The sequence below is a fragment of the Pararge aegeria genome, chromosome 17 (assembly GCF_905163445.1).
Source record: "Pararge aegeria chromosome 17, ilParAegt1.1, whole genome shotgun sequence".
Taxonomy (NCBI): Eukaryota; Metazoa; Arthropoda; class Insecta; order Lepidoptera; family Nymphalidae; genus Pararge; species Pararge aegeria.
In genome coordinates, this window is record NC_053196.1 from 9,607,450 (window position 1) to 9,631,822 (window position 24,373).

Genomic DNA, 24,373 nt, shown 5'->3' on the forward strand with positions numbered 1-24,373 from the left:
TAAAACATTCTAACGCTTCGTAATTTTAACTTGATGCCCTCTTATCGGAAACAGCAGCACTTCTATTTTAAGAGGTCCCACTTCATTTGCTTCTATCTTGTAAGTCCTAATAATACTAGAAATTATACTCTTCATTATAAGCATACCGAAGTTTCTACCTGAAATATTAATAAAATTATGTAAGTAAATTTCTGTCAGCTTTCATCATGAATCGCCTAGAAATGATTTTACTACGCGGACCTAGTTTGCTATGTACTATTCTTATTCACTACCATAACATAAAGCAGTATTATTTTAATATTAAAAATAATAAATTATATTGTTAATTTACATGAAAACTAACGTCACATCTACGTAATTATATCACGGGGGAATAGCCTTGGTCATTCCAGGTGCCTATACATTCAACTGTTTAAAAGCGATTGAGAAGTTTATTATTTTTAATTTAAATGTACGTATATTTGATTCAACTGGTGTTTGTTTATATGAAGTCCACTATTAAATAAAAAAATATATCTGAAATGCACAATCGAATTACCTATGCAGTTTCTGGATCCATAACTGAAGGGAATAAATGCGGCAGGATGTCGGTTATCAGATCGCTCTGGAAGAAACCGGTCGGGATCGAACTCGTTAGCGTTTGAACCCCACTCATCGACAGAGCGATGAATGGCAAAAGCGCCCACCACAGCTCCTACGCCTACTGGTATTGTCACCTTGCTGTGTGCTGAAGATGAAGAAGATTATTGCACGCACAACTAAAGAAATAAATGCGCCTATGACATTGTACGCGTAAAAGAAGTGAAACATTCTTAAATAACTATATTCCCATTAAATTAATTGTTCTATTACACTTTCCATTTTATCGGTATAATAGTTTTTTATGCAACTGTTGTATAGTAAGGGGTATTAAAACCCGAACAGTAATAAATTGGCTGCCTGTGTTTAAAACCCTTTACGCAAAAGGGATCGAAAAATAAAACAAAGGAGTGGTATTATGAAATTCAGTACAAGATTACCTATATCATCCGTTTGAATGATATCATGGTTAGTTGTCAAAAAGCTAACTCTTTCAGAATCTTATAGAGGATTTAAAGCATGGGAGTATTTAAAAGAACATTGTGGATTTCATTACAACTGTACCACCAAGCAGCATTGCACTCCATTAAGTCCAAGGCTTCGATTCCCACTACTGGAAAATGTTTGTGTGGTGAGCATGAATGTTTTTCAGTGTCTGGGTGTTTATATGTATATTCTTAGTATTTATGTATATTATTCATAAAAATTTTCTTCAGTCATCTTATTACCTAGGCGATGTGTGTATTGTCGTAGTAGGTATATTTATTTATTTATTTACTCCTGATCTGAAGCGTAGTGGCCGGTGTGATGTGTTGCTGTGTTTATAGGAAACTAGCGTACCCAGCCCGTTTTACCGGGCTAGATTTTGCTTTATTTTATTTAAACAATAAACTTACATCATTAAATTTTTAATTTAAGTCTCATAATATATTAAATCAATTATTTCTCTCCGTATTCATTCTATTCTATTCTCTTCTCGAGCGGGTGAAGATCATTATCTACACCCAACAATAGAATATCATCATAGTAAATAAAAGCTGTATTTGACGGTTTGACAGTTCAAAAATAGGAGTGCTCCGATCGTCACCAAACTTTACAGGATTACTCGCCAGGTCAATCCGGAGATTCCCTGAAAGTTTCATTGAAATCGGTCCAGCCGTTTCGGAGCCTATACGGAACATACCCACACACTTTCTCTCTTATATATATATAGATAGATGGATTCACACTTAACATAAGGGGGATATCTACCAATGCGCACTTGACCAGCGTGGTGGCTTCGTCCTAAGCCCTTCTCATTCTTAGAGGAGACCGATGCTCTGTACAGTGTACCCAGTAGTGTGCATAGAGGGTATGCAGATAATATAAAATGAAAAAAATCGCCAGTAAGAGTTATAAAAAACTTAAGGATATTCTTTGTAAGAATTATCATAAGCCTACCTAAGGGTACAATAATAATTCAACGACTGTAAAGCCAGTGAAAGTAAACCGTCCTAGAGCCTTGTCCGAAAACAACGTGCCGCAAGATGCGTTTCATGGCGAAAAGCTACCTGGGTACTACCTAGTTTTACTTTTTTCGATTTTCGGATGGATACTTGCCGATAACCACCTGAGTGGTTGCTACGGCGTGGCGTCACCGGGTGAGTGGGGTGAGCGCAAAAGCTCGCCATGAGAAGAGCCCCAGGGCTCGACGACATAGGGGTATTAAGTTTTACTGGAGTTTTTCTTCATTTTATATCATTTGTATACGTTGTGTATACCCTCTATTCACGCCACTGTGTGACTGGTGATGGGTCGAAAACATGACAATTGTGAGTAGGTACTTACGTAAATAAATTTCCTTGTCGACATTGCGAGCAATAATGGGTACAACGGTGTAAAGCCTCATACTCTCTTTTATAACTCTTTCCAAATAGTTCATACACAGCAGATCTTCTTTTGTTGCACCTTGTTTAGAATTTTTAAAAATAGATTGTTGTCTGGAATAAAATGGTTAGAAATTTATAATATTTACTACGCAGAGAGTTTATCTTAAAAAGATGGTAGGGATTCTTCGGATTATTAGTTGAACAATTGCAATTCGTCTTTAGCGATGACCTGGACCTAAGACCGTTGGCCGCCAATCAACTTCAAACCGACAGAATAGGTCAATCGTTCATTTACTGAATTGACTCAACGTTACTTAGCGTTACCCAGCGTTTTCAATAATTTCGAATAACATATGCTAAGCAAAAAATATCTCGATTTTTTGCAGTCATCTGTTATGAGGGAATTATACGACGGTAGTCATAGACGGTAATTTGCAATTGGTTGGTTGAAAGTTTACGTGATAGACAGTTTAAAATGATGTGAAGGTTCGATAGAAATTTTGGGTCTGTGAATTTTATGCAATGTCTGGAGCGTTAGGTACACCATGGATTGAGGAATGTTGTAGATAATTAAGCATTACGCTGCGATCCGTAGTTTACGCAAGTGTAACCATGTGCCTCAGGCAGTTGAACATCAACTGAAAATGCTCGTTGAACGCTATCATAGTTATAAACCTTGATTGAGTAACCATAAAAATGGCAGCCTTAATTTTGTCCATTTAAAGCGCCAATTTTGACATACTATGGAACTAATATAATAGTGTTTTTAGTGATTCGAAGTTTAGTTCCTTACACCCGTATTACAGCTTCACAACTTACAGTGCTGGAAGTCGTCAATCAATTGTAGACCAAAACAAAGTCACAACAGCCTATTTGACACCCTCAATGGCGCAGCGGTGAGGTCTGTAGTTTTATAAGCGGAGGTCCCTGGTTCGATCAACAGCTGTTGCAATTGGGAATTTATAGTTCCTGAATTTTCTCTGGTCTTGTCTCGTAGGAGGCTTCGGTCGTGGCTGGTTACCAACCGGCCGACAAGGAAGTGCCGCATGATGTCAAGTAGAAACCGTTTGGGAGTGCGAGTTTAATATAACTGCCGTACCCCTAACAGGTTAGCCCGATACCGTCTTATCATCATTTACCACCTGTTGAGGGTGAAGTGAAGGGCGCTGTAGTGGATTAAAAATAAGTCAGTGTGGCTTACTCTTCGAAGACTCTCTCTTGTGCGTCCTGATGTATGCCCAACAGGACTAAAGTATAGGCGATGACAAGAGCTGTGGTATCGTTCCCAGCTATCGTTATCGAGTCGATGTGCTCTCGCAATTGCTCATCCGTGAAATCGATTTCTCGGCCGAACAACATATCTAACACTGTTTTTATCCTTCCATCTAAATCAAAAATACATTATATTTAATAAATATAAAGATACAAAATACTACCATTCACTAACTGTTTCACGGACTAATCATAAAATCAATAAACTTAGTAACTTGAAACTTGAGATGTCTTTTGAAATAAGCATTCAATCAAAAAATATTTTTAGGTAAGTATTCCTATACCAATACACCCAAATGTCGTAACATTCGTTCATGTATTTCATTTGCCTTTTTTATAGATTTTTTTAAATCATATTTAGACTTAAAAATATATTTTATAAAGGAGGTAGGGTACGTAAGTATCTACATAAAATATCTGAATATAGCTAAAACTAAAATAAAATTCCTTAGACAAACAGACAGACGACCACTTCTAACACAACAAAGTTACTACAACTTTGTAGTGTTAGAAGTGGTCGTTGCCCTTGGCATTGCATGGTCGTCAAGGTTTACTTAAGAATAATATTTATTTTACGCTAAATTGACAAAATATGTTTTGAGCAAACTATGACGTTATATTTACCATAACACGAGTGATGTTTGCATCATGATTACTAATACCTACGGTATTACATCTGAGTTTCTAATTCTACGAATGTTTCGAAAGGGTTTCCTCTGAAACTGTTCAGATACAATTAGCACTTTTGCATAATTTCATTTACTCTTAACTTGTCAAAAGTCATATGGTATAGGAAATCTAAAAGCATACGTATTAGTTATAGTTTTTTGACGACGTCCATGTCGCAGTAATTAATATACTACGACAATACTAGGATGATTAATGAATATTTTTATGAATAATATACATAAATACTTATAATGTACAGATAATCAGACAACACCGAAAAAAAAAAATTAGTTCATTGCACAAACATTTTCCTGTCCGGGAATCAAACCCAAAGCCTTGGACTCTGAATAGGGGACGCTGCCCATTGCGCTAATCGGCATTCAAGATGAACGTTGTGTTCTTATAAGTCAGTGGTCCGAGGTTTGATCTTCCGCGTGGAATTTATTATTGCATACACCTAACATGTTAGCCCGCTACCATCAAGACTGTCATCACTCACATCGTTATGGATTGAAAATGGTGATGACTTAAAATAAAAGCAAAATGTTTTATAGATATTTTGCAGCTCTGAAGAAACATAAGCTGCAAAATGGTTTAGTTAATATGCGAAGGAACGGTCATAACAATTTACACATTTATGAAGTACCCATTGTTCGTCACGGCCATTGATGGCAAACAAATATAACACCAAGGTACATAATTTAGCACTTAATAAATGTTTATGTGGGTAATACTCGTAAATATAGTCATAGAAAAATACTGAACATGAAACAATACAAAGTTCTCAGTGGTGCCAATTCTGTTGTACACAAATATTAAAACCCTTTTCCTGGATTTAGTTTAAAACCCACAGCACTGCTTAAGGACTTGGTTAGAGATTTGTGTACAACTGTATCGGCACTACTTATCACCGTTATTATCAACCCATTACCACCCCACAACAGAGCACGGGTGTCCTCTGAGAATTAAATAAATAATAAATAAATAAACTACGACAATACACACATCGCCATCTAGCCCCAAAGTAAGCATAGCTTGTGTTATGGGTACTAAGATAACTGATGAATAATTATATGAATAATATACGTAAATACTTATAATATATAGATAAACATCCAGACACTGAAAAACATTCATGATCATCACACAAACATTGTCATGTTGTGGGAATCGAACCCACGGCCTTGGCTCAGATAGCAGGGTCGCTGCCCACTGCGCCAATCGGCCGTCTAAAAATGAGAACGGTAAAGCCGTAGTCCACCATTGGTATAGCGTATACTCCACACGCCTTTGAGAACGTTATTGGCAACTCTCGGGCATAAAGATTCCCTTACAATGTTCTCCTTTACAGTTAGAGCAAGTGATTTCATCACTTCGAAAATTTATTATTGCTCTTACCAACTCTAATAATTTAAAATGACATTGTGAGATGGGGATAACAATAAAAAACACCCGGCTAAGTTTGTTGTGGGCTTCTTCTTAGACCAGGACGCGTTTGGAACCCTTGTAGCTTTAGTTTACGAATGTGGTTATCGCCATCATCTCACTACCGTGTAATTCTTATGTACGCATCAAAAGTGCCACCTATGGGCCTACTTGAATAAAGATATTTTTGACTTTGTCTTTGACTTTATGGAGGCGCGTGCTGGAGATTGAACTTGGCCCACCGGAAATGCGACCGAGGTCCTAGTTTAGGCAACCTACCTATTTTCTTACTAATTACTACTCATTAGTAGAAAAGTACTTAGGACGTATTTTGAAAAATGTTCTATGATGCTCGGTATATCTACTAGGTATATCCTAAAAATATCTCATTTTTGGAGAAAGGTTTTGTTGATATAAGTTGCAAATTCTATTTTAAAAAGTTTGTCCTCGAAAACGCTCTCCGGTTATCATGGCAACTTGACGTCTTAGGCAAATTAGAGCTTTGGTGAGTCCTTGTTGTCAAAGATAAAGATTTTTGTATTGATAACTAAAAACTTAGCAAGTGGTAGTGGTAGCAATAATCCCTATCCCTATCCCTACTAATATTATAAACGTCAATGTAAGTTTTTTTGTTACGCTTTCACGCAAAAACTACTTAACCGATCCCCATGAAACTTTGTACACATATTCTTGGAAGTGTTAGAAGTAATAAAGGATTTTTATCCCAACATTAAGCTCGGTTCCTTTGGGAGAGGGGATGAAAGTGTTTGACGATTTTACACCATAACTCCGACAAATAATTATTTCTGTACTATAGAGGTTATAATATGTGTAATTTTCCCCAAACTCTGTGGAGATCTAAATGTGGTTTTCAACACAGGACAGAACTCCTCATTTATTCGGCTTAAGGCTTAGCGATACTGAATACTTTATTTTTTCTGAAAATTCTGAAAGAATTTCTGAAAATTCCAACTCTTAGAGAGTAAAAGGGGGGATGAAAGTTTGTATAAAATCCTTCATTTATCCAGTTCTTTTTTCAAGTTACATCCATGAAACTTTGATTTTAGGTTTTCGATTAAATATAAAGAAATACGTGTTTAAAAATTCCACCTTCAAAGACATTAAATAGGAGATGAAAATTTATATGAAAATTTCTGTTTTACTAAGTCACTTTTTAAGTAATGTCAATTAAGCTTGGTTTATATACAAAGGTGACAGACTCACTGACTGATCTATAAACCCAGGAGTCCGGATTTAATTTATGTCCAGTAAGGCGATTACGATTTAGCTAAGATTGATTGAACGTGTAAAATGTTCTGATGAATGAATATTCTAGAAGTTAAAACTGCCACCGACTGGTCCTTTTTAACCTACCCACCTGCCTGCCCGACTGTCTACCAGCCTGCCTGCACACCTGTCTGCCTGCCTGCCCGCCTGTCTGCCCGCTTGTCTGCCCGCCTGTCTGCCCATCTGTCTACCCGCCTGTCTGACCGCCTGTCTACCCGCCTGAATGCCCGCCTGCCTGTCCGCCTGACTGCCCGCCTGTCTACCCGCCTGCTTGCCCACCTGTCTACCCGCCTGCCTGCCCGCCCGCCTTCCTGTCCACCTGTCTACCTGCCAGCCTGCCTTGTATCGCAAAAGCTGCCCGCCCTGTTTACGCTTACCAACCAGCAATGCGGAGTAAAATATGTCTTGTATGACAACAGGCTAACCTTTTAGGGCACGGCAACCCATACAAATGCCTAATCGGTGTTTACGCTGCATCGTACCTGCACGTTTTTTTCACGTCTTCGACACGTCTTTATCCATATTGTAATGTTTTTCAGGTGTATTTAGGTAGTAGACTTATAATATGTATGCATCCGGTTATGTAGGCTATGGACCAGACTTGTAGAAAAGTTTTAATAAAAAAGAGGTATTTTAATCATAAATATCTATTTTAATTTAACTTATGTATACCATATATTTAAATATAAATAAAATTTATTTTCTATAAATTATTGTATGAAACATTTACTATATAGTTATTTATATTAAAGTCTGTGGTCCAAAGTCGAATCGTTTTTATCCGAAAGTTCTATGTTAAAAAGTTTAATTTAAAATTTGTAACTCAATTAGAGTTTCGCTCGTAATAACTGATATTAAATCTTCACAATAGACACTTATGTCTGCCAATAATTGAATAAAAAAAAGATAGAAAGAAAGTACATATCTACCTTTCTTACTTCCTAAAGTTATAAAAAACACCCTCACTCGTTTTTCTCGCACGTCCGAAGGGCGACTGGTAGAAAATGCTGTAGCATTAAGTCCGCAGTTTTAAACCGTTTTTTTTTTGGTTGTGTAATAAAGTGAATAAATAAATTAATAAAACGCGCGTTTTCTTTTTTGTCCTTCTTTTACGTCCTAAATAAGAAACCAATCAATCAGATTTTTGGCATGGAGTTAGTTGAAAGGACGGAGAGTAAGTATCATAGGCTTCATTCCAGGAAACAAAACCATTCCCACGGGATTTGTAAAATAGCTTAATACATGCGAACGAAGGACGTAGTGGCATATTTTCTTTTCATTAGTTACGTCATAATTTAGAATTCGGCGTTTCATCTGTCATGGCAGATCGCTAGATTTTGCAGCTTTCTACTAAAAATAAATACTTACTTTGAATATTAAAAAAAAACTTTTTTCATTACAATAACAATATACCATACCATATTTTAGCGATTATTTGTAACTGTCATCATGCCTATTATGATCGCGGACTACGAGTGTCGGCGACTAGCTTTTACTTTAGTTTAGAATAATTAATATAACTTATAATTAATAACTTATACCTGCCTTATTTCGCGCCTCGTCACCCAGTGGGACACGTTCCCTTGGCGTTGGTTCGGCATAAAACGCCGACGCGCCGCAACAACGAGCTATAGATTATTAAGACTTCTATGCTTCGAAGCTTAATAGAAAAGTTCAGAGAGACACTTAGCAGAAGATGGAGTGGGCTATGTTCGAATGTAGGTTATACGTGATTAAAACAACAATGCAGAGATACGTAAAACAGCTAAATTTAGCAACATATAACAGTTAGCACAGAGTTGCGAGTTGTGATGTGCAGGGTATTAATAGTTATATCCGGAAGTAATTTTCGGTTTTGAGAACATATTGGCAGCGATTTTATCCGCGTATGTGTTAGGTTTTGGAAATCGCGCGAGAGCCTTTTGTTTTCCCGAGCTAAACGAGTTCGACGACCTCCCTGGCGCAGAGGTCAGTACTGTGGTTTTGTGTGAGAGGTCCCGATACCCGAAAGGGGCAATTTGGGAATTTATAAATTCTTAATTTTCTCTGGTCTGGTCTAGTAAGAGGCTTCGGTCGTGACAAACTAACACCCTAGTACACCCTACCGATAAAAACGTGCAGCTAAACGGTTAAGTGTTCCAGTATGATGTCGCGACGGAACCGATTAGGGATAAAGGTTTAAATATAACTTGCCATATTCCTAAAAGTTTATCCCGCTACCATCTTAGACTGCATCCAGTGGCGTGCACTGGATTTCTTATTAGGGTATGCATACATGAGGTAAATTGCATAAAATGGCAAAAATCCTCCAAAAAAAAAAACTATATTAGGGTAGGGCAGTGCATGTTATGCGTGTATGAAGTGCACGCCACTGACTGCATCATCACTTAGATGAGATTGCAGTCAAGGGATAACTTGTTGTGAAAAAAAAAAGAATATTTCCAAAGTCTGGGTGCTTAATCCGAGAATAAAAAGTATCCTATGTCCGTGTCCAGGATGTCGGCTATAATCAATAAAGGTGGTAGAGCCGAAGATAGATTACCACGAATATATATAAACAAACAAACAAAATCAATTTGCCATTCATAATATTAGTATAGGTAAAACTTACCAGTTTGCTGCTCTGTCATTTTATTTATCTCGTATTGTAAACGCCGTTTTCGTACAACCTGGAACGATTTAGAAATTTCGTGATGAATTAAGTGGTAATTGGAATATTATGATGAAATAAATGAGGGCCAGAAAGTATTAGACGTGCATCATCATGTCAACCCATTACACGCCCACTATAGGGCACGGGTCTCCTCCCACAATGAGAAGGGGTTAAGGCCGTAATCCACCACGCTGCTCCAGTTTGGATTGGTGGACTGCACACACCTTTGAGAATATTATATTGTAGAACTCTCAAACATGCATGTTTCCTCACGATGTTTTCCGTCACCGTTGAAGCAAAGGATATTTTAATTACTTAAAACGTGCGTAACTTAGAAAAGTTAGAAGTGCGTGCTGGGATTCGAACTCAGCCCCGAAATCGGCCAATTTGGCGTGGTACAGTGGTACAGATCTACGTATTTTTTTTCTATAACACCTATTTACTTGTATCAGCAAATAAATAAAAATTGATTGACTGATTGAAAGTAAAATCTCCTACCCACCGAGCTCTAAAATAAAGAAAGAAAGAAAGAAAGAAAAATCGTACCTATTTATTGTCAAACATTTGTGTAAAATGTTACATTGGTGTCATGAAATTGTTAAAGTATTAAAAAAAAAATGTGTGACAAAGGAGCTGGCTCAGTATAGCTGCATACTAAAACGCGCAGCACTGGTTTTCAGCCAGCTCCATTATCTTCGTCGTCACTGAATCCTCGCGACTAAACAATAACAAAATAATCATAAAAAGGACAATAACGTAGAATTATAATATATAAACAAAAAAAAGATATTTTTTACATTAACGCAAGCTTATTTACCCCTTATAATCGCTTTTGATACAGACGTCCATACCTCGTTCGTAAATTTGTGGGTGACATCGATGTTTTCCTTTTGCTGTTTAGCGTAGGGTGTCAGGTTGAAGAGCAAATCGGGTTGCAGCCACACCTTGAAGAAGCGTTTGTTAAGTATCGTCATGACGGTGTGCCGAGCTCGCAGATAGGGGGTATCGGGTGAATGTTGGACATCCATCCTTTCTCCCATTGCCGTCTCTAAAAAATTCAAACGATAAATATCTGCGACAACATGCCCAATTCAGTGCAATAGCTTATAACAGTCCACTGCTGTGCTAAAGACCACAATCACCATGCTGGTCAGACGGAATCGTGATCGCAGTAGATGGTAGTAGTTGCATAGAGGACCTATACCAGTCCACTGCTGGACTAAAGACCTCTCCCAACGCATTTGGGGCTTGTGCATAATCACCATGCTGGTCAGACGGAATCGTGATCGCAGTAGATGGTAGTAGTTGCATAGAGGACGCTGCTGCCCGTTCTCCTTTGTATTCCCTTAGTCGTCTCGTACGACACCCGCGGGAAGAGGAGTGGTGGTAACAACTGTACTTTGATCTGCCGTCACCATACGGCACAAGCGATATATTTTACTTTCTATTAAATATAATTTAATGATATTATTTATGTTTACTTTGTTATTTTTTAATGCATTTTCATATTATAATAAATTTAATTTGTATTACAGAACAGGGTAAAAGTAATCTAAGTAAGCTCCAGGTAGGTACATATTTGCTGGAGGATAAAAGCGCACCCTTCGGTAAGTAAGAGCATCTTTATATTTTGGTTTTACAACACCATTGCAAAGATTTATAATTCTTTTTCTTCTACTTTTTACCACTATCCCAGTTTATGTGGATTCAGCAAAACATCTAGACTAGTCTGTATTCAAAACCAATCGACATGATTTTTTGCATAGTTAGTTGAAAGGATGGAGAGTGAAATAGGCTAGTTTTATCCCAGGAAATCAAACTATTCCCACGGGATTTGAAAAAAAAAACCGTTCTAACGCGGACGAAGAACACGGGCAATAGCTAATATATGATAAATAATGCTATTTTGGTAACACTGGTGTAAGTTCCAAAATAAGTTAAGCATTACTGAATGGAATAAAAAAATAGATTCACTATAAAATTTACAAACAAAAACTTTGTTGGCATGTTGCTAATTATGCCACAGTAGTAACATCTGCTTCTTTAAAAAATAATACTTTATTTCCAAATGATTACGTAAGACGTGACGCTACATCATATTGTTTGGCTCAATTTGTTTACTAAGCTAAATACTGAATAAGTCATTGTCCTAGTAACTAACGCATGGTCCAAGGATCACGAGATCCTTCGCCTGCGCCCCCGCAATCTCACATACTTTAACTCTATCTAGTCTATATATAGATATATGCATATCACAAACATGCGTATAGATATATGCATGTTTGTGATTTATTGCACGACATTCCTAGCATCTACGAGTATAGTAATATCATTTTACTCCTTTCGTTGTCTGGTGGAGTTCGCTACGTAGCGATAAGGCCACCAAATTTCCTATTGTATAAATATACAAATAATCGTTTTTTCTGTGGTTCACAATAAAAGTGTATTCGTTTTTACATTCATACTATAGGACATATATTTACCAAATACGACATCCAAGGTGCAAGCAGTAATATAGCGCAGAACATCGAATTCTCTCTTTCCAGACTGCTCGGCTAGTCTCTCTAGTAGAACGTTCGCTTGATCAGATATTATCTGTAAATACTCTTCTACTACTTTGTTGTGGAATACTGGTAGCAAAACTCTTCTATGATTTTTCCATAATCCCACTGAAGGAAACAAAATCACATGGTACAAAAAAATTACATTCCATTATTTTATGCTGCTAGCATATTTGAACAAAATAATTTTTTGACAAAAAAAAACCGACTTTACAACCAAAAAGCAAGAATATTTTCTACAACATTTTTAGGCCGATATCCAGTAAAATGAAGACAACTACTAGGTATAGCTGATATACTTCTTTGCAAGGAAAGTACCAGTAATATTTAAAAAAAAACAACTCGGTTCATAAATCTGAGCTCTGAGCTAACAAACAGAAAAAAAAATACAACCGAATTGAGAACCTCCTTTTTTATGTAAGACAGTTAAAAAAATGCACGTTGTTCGATTACAATTTAGGTACACAATTAAGCTGAAATTAACTCCTAAATAATTAACAATTTAGTATTAAGTAAAATAAACTTACGAGGTGCAATGAAGAGGCCTTGCCCCAACCAAGGGCGAAGGAATTTGTATACCGTATCCTTGTCCAAACAGTTCTCTAAGATTACTTGTGCATCCTCCGCCTTACCAATAGCTGTAAGAAAGAAAGATGAGTTAGTCAGTGGATTGCGTAGCGAGAGCTTTGACCCACTTGACGCTACTCTCGCTGCGCCATCAAAAGATTTTCGATACGCAATTATTAAAGATAAATTGTCCATTTTCAGTGCGAGTTTCGGAACCGGATTATTTTCATAATGTTTACGTCTAATAATTAATACCAGCACACATATATATTTTATCTTCCGGCCCATTTTTGCCGGTAGAGTGAACTGGCACTCACTATAAGTTTTTTTTTTTTTACTTTACTAGGTTAAGACTGCACTCAAATGGTAGCGTGCTAACTTAATCGGTATCAAAGCGACGTTATACCGGAACGCTAAGTCTCTTAGGTACGTCTTTGTCGGTAGGGTGATAACTAGCCACGGCAAAAGCCTCCCACCAGACCCAGAGAAAATTCAGGAATTATAAATTTCCAAATTGACAGGAATCGAACTAGGGACTTCCACCTTAAAACCGCAGCAGTGACCGCTGAGCCAGGGAGGTAGTCAAAAATACACTAAATTAGTGATTATTCTTTTTTTAATTCAAATATTGTACCTACACTAAATATTGTACTACTTTGTATGTTTGAACCAGAAGTCCGATTTAATTATTATTTTTTGCCCCAGTAGCCTATCGTTGTGAAGGCGGATATAATTATGACACAATTATTATGATATGTTCACCAACACGATGGAAAAACTAGCTGAGCGACTCCAAGTGCAAATTTCACACAATCGCTTGGCTGGCCTCAGATAGGAGTCGGTGGAAGCGACTGATCCGCGCAGGGTTGCTATTACCCAAAGACCACGATCTTCAGCAATAAAGGAGAAACTAGAGAGAGAGAATTTGATACGCGGTGAGGATAAAACCTAGCGGATAAAAGATAACGGATCCGGCCAAAACTGTGAGGCAAGGCTAAAATAAAAGTAAGATTATACATACCTATGTATAGTTTAGGCCCCAGCCAAAGTTTCACAACTCCATCATGCTTGAATGCCAACGAAGCGATGTCTTGTAGATTCTTAAGAATTTCTGTTAGGTAGAAACGAACACACTTATTATGTACTTAGACACAAAAAAATATGATTTACTGACAAAACCGCAGTCAATAAAGTTTTATGAGTTAGGTAGGTAAAATAACTTTGTAGGTAATTTAATTACTGTGACATATAGTAGGACAATGCCTTTTGTATTCTATTTTTCACTACAAGTTAGCCTTTGACTGCAATCTCGTGCTAGTAAGTGATAGCACTGACAAAGATGGTAACGGGCTAGCCTGTTAGGGGTACCCCTACTCGGTTTCCTTGCGATATGGTACCGGAACGCTTAATCGCTTAGCGGCACATCTTCTTCGGTGACCCTGATAACTAGCAATGGTCCAGATATATTATTTTCACTAATGGTCTCACTCACTAATTTATGCTCTCAGATGGCAGATCTTTTGAGACTTACTTGAAACTTACTGTTATACTTTGGCCAATTTACACAATATCTATATAAATTTTAGCCTTTGTGTAACTCTGATGTAAACCTCTGTTACTGTAAAGTTTTATCATAATCCGTTCTGTAGTTCTTACATGAAGGAGTAACAAACATCCGTACATCTATCTATCCATCCTTACTTACTTTCGCATTTTAAAAATTAGTAGGATAGGATAGGATTAAAAATAAATAAATAAAGTAAAGTAAGCGTAGCTTTTGTTATGGGTACTAAGATGACTGATGAATATTTTTATGAATAATATACATAAATACTTATATAAACACCCAGTTACCGAAAACCATTCATGTTTATCACACAAACATGTTCCAGTTGTGGGAATCAAACCCACGGCCATGGACTCAGAAAGCAGGGACTCAGAAAACTCCATGCCCACTGCGCCAGTCGGCCGTCGAAACTTATATTTGCTTACGCCTCACAGTTATTTTTTTGCCACAATATATAATGTACACATACGATAATTCTTCGATTTTATTATATGAATAAAGTACATAGATATAGGTATAGAAGATTTAGATCGTTTTTAGTTAATTAGTTACGCGATATGGAATCCTAAGTTAGGGAGTCTTACTGGCACATGACTGGTTTTTTATTAAGCGTAGTTAAGAGTATGTACCTAACCCTCAGGGCGCAAGTCGTGTGTGGAAATCGACAAAAACTGTCATCGCATATCCCGAACGAAACCTATTGTTTTTCTGAATGAAAATTATTTTTTATTTCAATCCGTAACAATATACATGAAACGAATTGCATTCAAATCCGTACAGTAGCTTTTGCGTTTTGTGCGTACAAACTAACATACAAACACAAAGACACACATACACACAGAAAAATAGACAAAAATTCCAAAAATCCAAAAAAAAATGCATATTTAGTATTTACGTTTTATTGCTTATTTCTAACATCTCCCAGTTATCGTTTTTGCAAAAATATTTTCTAAAATGTATATACTTACCGTGTGATTTCAACCTAATTATTTATATTGTTTAATTTGTTTAGAAGACAAACATATAATGATAGCTTTCCGTTTCAGTGCTTATGTATCTTTGTGTGGTTTTTTTAACCGAATGAGGAGGTTCTCAATTCAGTTGTATTTTTTTTTTTTAGTTTTGTTAGCCCATAACTCTGTCATTTATAAACAGGTTAGAAAAAATCTTTTGTTTGAGCCGGTATACTCTCCATGTTGTCCCATTTAATAGTAAGTGGTAAACTTATAAGCATGTACTTCTTTTTATTAGCTCTACTCCACCAATGCGCACTGGGCCAGCGTGGTGGACTACGGTTTTAACACCTTCACATTCTGTGAGGAGACCCGTGCCCTGCTAGGTTAATATGATGATAACTCTATTCTCTAATCGACGAAGTGAAAGGGGAGAATAGAGCTGTCAGTTACCTTGGGTATCCAACGTGTAAATGAAAACCGAAATAATACTTTGGAGGCTAAATCCTAAGTACTGTGTAGTAAGTCAGTCTCTTAAGTAAGTAACTAAGTCTCTTAGAATTATCTGTGAAACCGAAACGCTAATAGTTTTTGAGTATCGTTGCACTCTAACATCACATGCAAAAGTAAAACCATGTGACTAATGTCACTTTATTAGGTACGCGTCGCGTAACGTAGGTACTATGCACGTGACGGTCTTTCATCTTCAATAGGGTTGTCATAAATACACATTTAGAATGTTTTGACTAAGTTTGTATGGAAAAATAAATATGCCACTCTTGATTTATATATTTTTACAGGGTGTTTCATTATGAAATAAATTTCTGCACCCTTCAACAGTATTACGTAATTCCGTTACACTTTCTTTAATAAGTTTGACCATTGAAGTAGGCAATGCTGGTTGCCTTGTTGCGGCGGTTTAAAAGGCGTTTTAGATTTACTTTAGTTTATTTTTCAACCCCTGAGGCAAAAATGACGGGGTGTTATAAGTTCACCGTGTTTTTGTGTGTGCGTGTGTCTGTCTGTGGCATCGTATTTCCCAAACGAATGAACAAATATTGATTTTTTTTCCAAGATATTCGCCACCACAAATTTGGGAATGACATTTTTTTACAAAACCCTCATTATTATGGATGACGGCCGATTGGCGCAGTTTGCAGCGACCCTGCTTTCTGAGCCCAAGGCCGTGGGTTCGATTCCCACTACTGGAAAATGTTTGTGTAATGAGTACGAATGTTTTTCAGTGTCTGGGTGTTTATATTTATATTCTAAGTATTTATGTATGTTATTCATAAAATATTCATCAGTCAACTTACTACCCATAAAACAAGCTACGCTTACTTTGGGGCTAGATGGCGATGTGTGTATTGTCGTAGTACGTATATGGATAAAAGGGCTTGACTATTAGAATAATGGTCACTAAATTTAAAGTCGGGGGTATTTAAAATTTTAATATTATTTTTGTTTGAAAATATTTTGATCCGTAAAATGTGTTTCATATAGATTTAATATATAATACTGTTTCCAAGTGTTTTTGGTAAAAATATTAAAAAAACTTGGTACTTGGTATATTTGTTGAACACACAGCAGCGGACGCTTGACCTCTAAAGTGAGTCAATTATAGGCTTGGTACAGTGTAGCGTTCAGTGACACAATATTTACTTTATCACACGTAGGCTCTACCTACAGGTAGCGAGACACCCGATAGTATGTCAGCCAAGTTCCAGCCAAGAATAACGATGTAGCGACGCAGCTACCGTGTGTAATATTGCACGAAGCATTTAGAGCTGGGATAAAAAGTAACCTTTGTTATTTTCCATCCTTTTAAGTAACTTTATCTTTAATTCTTACCAAAATTTATTGGTTGCAGGGCGTGAAGAAAGGACAAAAAAACATATATATATGGTATAGTAGTGGGGTTTTAAGTAAACTCTTAAGTAAATTACAAAATATATAAAAAAATAAATAATAAGTAAACTAGCTCAGTACAAAATAAATTTTATGCGAAAACTAGCAAAGTCCAATATTGACCATCAATTTATTCTAAATAATCTGCTTATTGTAAATAATTCTTCTGTTTAAATTTAAGAAGTAATATTTTTAAATAGCAAACATTGTTGTAGTAGAAAAAAGAAAATATTGTGTTTTGAATGTAAATTTTTAGTTTTTTTGTTCTGATAAATAAATTTCAGGATTATCTACAAAACTTGGCATCCGTTTAGATCTCAATTCTTTTTTCGGTGAAAACAACAACCACACATATTCTTCAAATGGAACTTGGCTTTAAATCCTTACATGAATTATGTTTTTGATAGGATAATATTTACTTGTTAATACTACCTACGCAAGCTCTTAGTTTTCCTTATATAAAAACTGAGCAAGTGCGTGTTAAACTCGAATAATTTTAATTTATCGTTTCTTTTATTTATCACCGTAATCATAACAATCTGAGATCGATATATAACGATAATTGTAGTTAATAGTTTTAAATTAAACATAGCTACGATAAGAACGTAAGCGGTGCGTGCCGGGGATTGCACTCGGAGTTCGGACCCCCCGAAACAGATGAAGCCAAAACTAGGATAGCAGTGAGCTTAAAATTATGTGACTCGTTAATAAATTCAATTAAATATTACTCGCTTTAACTGAGAAAAAAACATCGGAAGGAACCCTGCATGATTTAGACTTCTTCATAAAGGCGTGTGAAGCCTACCGATCCGCGCTTAGTGGAAAAATTCATAATTAGTTTAAAGGAAATTGCATACCATTCTACAATAAACTACCCATTGATATTTTGGAGATGTCTCTTAAAAAGTTAAAGGTTTGTATTAAACGTAAGCTTATAGAAAAGTCCTTTTATAGTATAAAGGACTATGTGATCGATAAAAAAGCTTGGGTGTGAATTATTTATTGCTCTAACCAGGTTGCTCTTCTAATAATTTTATATGACATTGTGAGATGGTGATAACAAAAAAAAAACACCCGGCTATGTTTGTTGTGGGCTTCTTCTTAGACCAGGACGCGTTTGGAAGTAGTAGCTTTGGTTTTAAGTTTACGAATGTGGTTATCGCCATCATCTCATTACCGTGTAATTCTTATGTAGGTACGCATCAAAAGTGCCACCTATGGGTACAAAGATATTTTTGACTTTGACTTTGGAATACGGTGCTGTGTAGCGGGCCGGTAATAGATTAGATAATTAGATAATTAAGATCATACAGAACCCTCATTCCGTTTATTGAATGCAGTGCATGGTGTCCAAAACTGAAAACGCCCGGCGCACGGCTCACTTTACACCCGCGTAATGTTGTCAGCTCATAAACTTTTCCCCATTTTCCCCATTTTATGGTAAACATTTAGAAAATTAGAGGTAAAATAATTACTGTCAACTGCTAAATGGAGTGAAGTGACTAACTGCCTGTTCGAGTAGCACTACTCAAGTGGAGTGGTTTTTGATGCTTCGATATTAGTTTAGTTTACACGGTTACTGTGTATTCTAAATTCTGTGATGAATACATACTCTCAGTGTTGCCAATGAAAAGCATAGCATGTCCGATGATGGGCAAACCAGGTGGGGCGGGCAGCTTTGCCGTAAGCTTGTCCAGCTCCCGCTTACTTGCTGCCCAGTACATCCAGTAGCAGCATAACAATACTAAAGCAATAGCTAGTAATATCATCTCCTTGACCTCCGTAATCTGTCGGTAAACATAAGTTAGATATTAATTGGAATTAAGATTTAACGACACTTAATAATAAGAGATGTCCCCACAGATTGGAGGACTTGAATTTTAAAACCTTATTTACATATTTTAATTGAGCATTTAATAACTTCATTTTTGTGTATCAGAATATAATGCAATATTAACAACTGCTTTAAAACAAATTAGTTTTTTGACTGCATATCAAGGAGATACAGTCTATGAGCTAGTGTTCTGTTTTCTGTACCTAAACAACTTTAATTAAGTTTTTTTTTATTTCATGTTATTGGTAGACGTAGGGCTTTTTGTTATAACGCTCGTCCGGGGAAATAATACCTACCGCCTTACGTATTTATGTTGCCAGGCAGGAGTGCTGTATTCCGTCCTGTCTGATGAGCGTGGCTGCCGGTGTAATTACACACACATGACACGCAAAACCTACGCCTTAGGTTAGAAGGGCACAAGGGCGGCACTATGTAGGACATATTGCTTGCATGCCCTGCGAAGGGTTTCTCCGGTTATAGGCGATGGTTACTCACTTATATGCTTGGCCTGGTAATCTATATATATACAAGAGAAAGTGTGTGGGTATGTTCCGTATAGGCTCCGAAACGGCTGGACCGATTTCAATGAAACTTTCAGGGAATCTCCGGATTGACCTGGCGAGTAATCCTGTAAAGTTTGGTGACGATAGGAGCACTCCTATTTTTGAACTGTCAAACGGTCAAATACAGCTTTTATTTACTATGATGATATTCTATTGTTGGGTGTACATGGGTGTAGATAATGATCTTCACCCGCTCGAGAAGAGAATAGAAGAGAATGAATACGGAGAGAAATAATTGATTTAATATATTATGAGACTTAAATTAAAAATTTAATGATTTAAGTTTATTGTTTAAATAAAATAAAGCAAAATCTAGCCCGGCGAAGCGGGCTGGGTACGCTAGTTATTACTATAAAAAGTACAAAGACTTCATCAGTTATAGAAGACTAGTGTTTCCCCGTGACTTTATCCAAGTATGAGGTAGACATATGCTGTCTCGAACCCAGTGGCGTGCATAGAGGGTATGCACAGGGTATGCAGATGATATAAAATGAAGATAATTTCCAGTACGATTTTTAAAAACATAAGGATAGAGTTTTTTTGGCTCTTACAATGCCTATCCTTAAGTTTTTTATAACTCGTACTGGAGATTTTCTTTATATTATAGCATCGGTATACCCTTTGCATACCCTCTATGCACGCCACTGCTCGAACCTTTTAAAACTAAAGGGAAACAACTCCGTCATACATCGTCGTGTAACTTTAGTCGTCCACGTATTGCGCGCAACGGAAGCTCTCGAAGGAATGATTTTTCCCGTCTTTGTCACTTTTTTTATTGATAATCCGCTCCTACTGGTCGAAGCGTGATGTTTTTTAAACCTTCCTGGACACATGGACTATTCAAAACAAACGATTTTTCCAATTCGACGCACCAACTTCAGAAACTTAATATTCTTGCGCGAATTACTAAAATTTTTCTTACAAAAAAATTGGAGATGCGCTGAGAAAACTATTGATAATCGGTGTTCATAATACGTATAAAAATTATGTATTATATTTTCACAGTAATGTATTATATATACCACAAATTCAGGAAGGAAGTATAACTAACTATTAAAGTTTATTAGATGCGCCGGTAGAAACGAAAGTGGATTGCATATGATAGTTACATTAGAATCGCAGTATTTTTTTTTTTTCAAATAAATGGTTTTATCATCAAGGGTATTTATAATAATTTTTAATTCATTCCAATCGGACATTAAATTTAGAAGTTTTCGTGAGTTTAAAAAATTTAAGGGCTACACCACAAAGCAGTTCCGTTTAGATATTAGATATTCCTTTTAGTGTATTTTTTTAAGTTTAGTTAATTTCATTTGTAATGTTACAGAATGTGTATGAACAGCCAGGCTGATTCTTGGCGCCAAAATCTGTAAGTGAATTGGCTTAGAAATACCAGCAGAACTACGCGTAAATAGAATGCCACACGTTCCTCCAATAAACTGTTTCTACGGGATGCTTTAAAAACCAAAACCAACGCGGACGAAGTCGCGGGCAACAGCTAGTATTAAATATGAGTATAATTTAACTGATTGATGAGATAATTAGATTAATCTCCGCATAATCTACACATACTTTTGATTACTATATTTATGACCTTTGTTCATAAAATCCAAACACCTCAGTTTTAAGGCCAAAAGGACAACTCACGAATTAAGTAGTTTATATTTTGTGTTGTTTAGATTTAGAAGCGAAGATGATCGATAGCTGGCTTAGTTTAGGGTTCAAGACAATTATAATTACAAGTATTGTACTAATAATAATTATTTTAGACTAGAAATATGACCGAAGAGGTCCTAGCCGGTCATATTTTATAACAAACTAGCTGTCCCCGCGAACTTCGTACCGCTGATCTTTTTTTTTTATGAATGTTATATTTCCTATTCCGGTCTAAGAGAAATCCAAAAAATCAAATATCGTAAAAATTGGTCGAGCCGTTCTTGAGTTATAAATGGTGAAATTAACACAACTTTATTTTATATATATAGATTTACAACAAGTTACCGAATGAAATCTTTGAGATGTCTCTTAATAAGTTCAAAGTTTATATACAACGTGAGCTTATAGAAAAATCCTTTTATTCCGATAAAAAAGCTTGGGTGTGAATTGCTCTTCAAAGCTTAATATCAATTTAATGTGCGATGGTGATAGCATAAAAAAACCCGGCTAAGTTTGTTGTGGGCTTCCGAGACCAAGGCGAGTTTGGAACTCTCGTAGCTTTAGGTTTAAGTTGGCGGACGAAGTTACCACCATTCCCTTACAATTATGTAAAATATGTTTGAACGCGTCATAAGTGCCTGTGATACGCCTACATGAATGAAGAAATTTTGAATTGGAATTTATTATAGCTAAACATAGTTCTCTCTAAAAATATGTTATTACTCAGAAAATGTTTGGAACCCCTGGAGTCTGTTTTAGAATCGACAGGGAACTTGAGCTCACTATCAATAGATTTTGGAACACATCTAAACCTTCGAAAGAAAAAAAAAATCCTTTGCAATAAATTCACACACGACAGAAGTAAAACTTCTATCTACGCTCTATTTTATTTTTATTATTTTAAGTTTCTTCTATTTGTGTTTAATTTATATAAAATGTGTGTGTGCAATAAAGACTTAAAACAAACAAACAAACTTCTGAAAAATATACCATAGTAGATTGAGATTGGAGATGGATAAAGAGTATTAGGATAAAATATGATGTTTATTATTTTTTAATAAGCTATAAAATATTTAATATTTTAATATAAAATATTACACATTATTCAGTTTCCATGGTGTATTCTATCTCAGTCTCTCACATACATTTATGTGTATCTTTCTTTATCACTTCAAAAGTGTAGTGACGATCAGTGCAGTGGTAAAAATTTGGATTATTAATGTATATTTAATCTCACTCACTAGCTACTCATGGGGCTTTTACCGACAAAGGCGGTCCCAACAACAAATATTGAATCTAACATAGTTTTAAGTAAAATTATTAACCTAAACAGTTTATTGTATTTAGAATTTAATTATGTTAATTTAGAATCCATTTATTATTACTAATCCCAACAAACACACTGACTCGCACTGTAATGTAAAAGTAATCAGATCTCATGTAGAGCCAAGCTTCTACACGCCCTAACTCTAAAACTTAAACTCTGACTTCAAAACTTTTTAGTCTTTGGTCTGGTCTGGTCGGAGGCGTGGCTAGATACCACTTACCTACAAAGACGTGCCGCTAAGCGATTTAGCGTCCCGGTACGATTTCGCGTAAAAACCAATAATTGCTAACTGCTTTACCTCTAATCTCTTACTAGTAGTTGAGATTGGAGTCAAGGGCTAACTTGTAGCGAAATAAGAAAAACAAACAAAACTGAATATCTTATAGTCAAAAGGTATGACTTGGCAATTTCGCTACATTCACATGTGCTGCTAAGCCTAAGGTGAAAAACATTTTCACTCAATAGTTATTTTAGTAACTAGCAATGACCTAAGAGCCTGCCATCATACCAGATTAGATAAAAATCAAAAATTATGAATTCCAAAATTACCCCTCTTGGGGATCAAACTTTTTTTTTTTAAATAATAGTGCCGGACTTCTACCAACTAAAAACCCCTCCTGCCTTCTAAAACGTTAGTGTAACTGCCATTTGGCCTACCACTAACGTCTTTCCTTCACTTTTATTATTTCTTCCACGTATTTTTTTATAGATTCCCATTTCTATGATGCCTCTAGCATTATGGAGGTTAGGTTTTCTGTCTTTACTTCACATCCTATTTCCTACTCCACATTCTCCCTTTCTTTTTCGAATCGTGGGCAGTGAAACAGCATCATCACATGGGTGTTCACAATACATGCGAATGGGTATCGAACCTGCGACCTACATTAGACCACAGCGCTTAACACTGCGCCAGGGAAGTGGTCCACATGCCTTCAACATCATTTATTTACAAGAAACCTACGGAACCCAAAATGAGCGTGTTATGAGTAACCTCGGCCGGATTTTTATGTAATTTTTTTAAGTTATGATAATTGCATGATCTATCAATTTAAACTATTTTTTATGTAGCCAAGCTGCTAAACCCGTTTACTAAACTTCAAATCGAGGCTCAATTTTCAAATGATTACCTCTTTGGTTGTCGAATATAATGTAACGATTTGCTTTGCCGGTGGTGTTAACTTTTTTATATTAAAGACCCTATTCACAGTAAAATACATTGAAAAAAAAAAACATAATTCATTTATATCTAGTATTTAAATCAATTCTGAAACGTCCAGTCTTTCTGTAGTTGGTCTATCATCGGTTCGGAGGGCCCTAATTTATGTAATGTGTAAATTTTTTTTTTTTTTTTATAAAGTTACTTCTGCGATTCCTTTGGAAGACGATGTAGCTTAGGACGTGTACGGTCTAGAAGATACCACTTAGTTGCCTCTAGCCATTTAATTACTTTATAAGAATAAAATGGTAATAGATATGCAACGAGAACTCTTACCAGGTTTCATATATCTATTAATGAAATTTTCCTCTTTTGGTACTATTTAAAACACATAACTGTTAAATCACAAGGTACGCAATAAGAATAAGCGTATAGTCAATATGAAGAATACCATATTCAATGCCGTCAGTCAGAATTTATACTTGTCTTATACAACCTACTTGTGCATGTTTTCTTTTGTCAAGCTTT

The 24,373-nt window shown here is 36.1% G+C and overlaps 1 protein-coding gene across 2 annotated transcripts; it reads right to left on the minus strand.

The window, feature by feature from the left end:
* Positions 1-24,269, minus strand: LOC120631211 (cytochrome P450 4g15-like). 2 transcript variants are annotated; one of them, XM_039900690.1, is made up of 12 exons: positions 24,182-24,269; positions 19,440-19,598; positions 18,922-19,096; positions 13,903-13,992; positions 12,842-12,952; positions 12,237-12,422; positions 10,605-10,801; positions 9,712-9,769; positions 3,649-3,832; positions 2,407-2,558; positions 539-727; positions 1-158 (listed from the first exon to the last, which is right to left on the minus strand). In XM_039900690.1, the coding sequence occupies exons 3-12, from the start codon at positions 19,076-19,078 to the stop codon at positions 10-12; spliced, it is 1,473 nt and encodes a 490-aa protein (XP_039756624.1). In that variant the 5' UTR covers positions 19,079-19,096; positions 19,440-19,598; positions 24,182-24,269; the 3' UTR covers positions 1-9. The 2 variants fall into 2 exon arrangements, with proteins under 2 accessions (XP_039756624.1, XP_039756623.1); XM_039900689.1 differs by lacking the exon at positions 19,440-19,598.
* Between the last annotated feature and the right edge of the window lie 104 nt (positions 24,270-24,373).

Bases quoted from the DNA above. Each gene is read 5' to 3' on its own strand.
- LOC120631211 (XM_039900689.1), bottom strand. From the start codon at position 19,078: ATGATATTACTAGCTATTGCTTTAGTATTGTTATGCTGCTACTGGATG. The intron at 3,833-9,711 runs GTAAGTTTTACC...TTTTTGATTTAG, and splicing joins AATGACAGAGCAGCAAACTG to ATGGAAGGATAAAAACAGTG. The intron at 728-2,406 runs GTAAGTACCTAC...CTTCATCTTCAG, and splicing joins CGACAAGGAAATTTATTTAC to CACACAGCAAGGTGACAATA.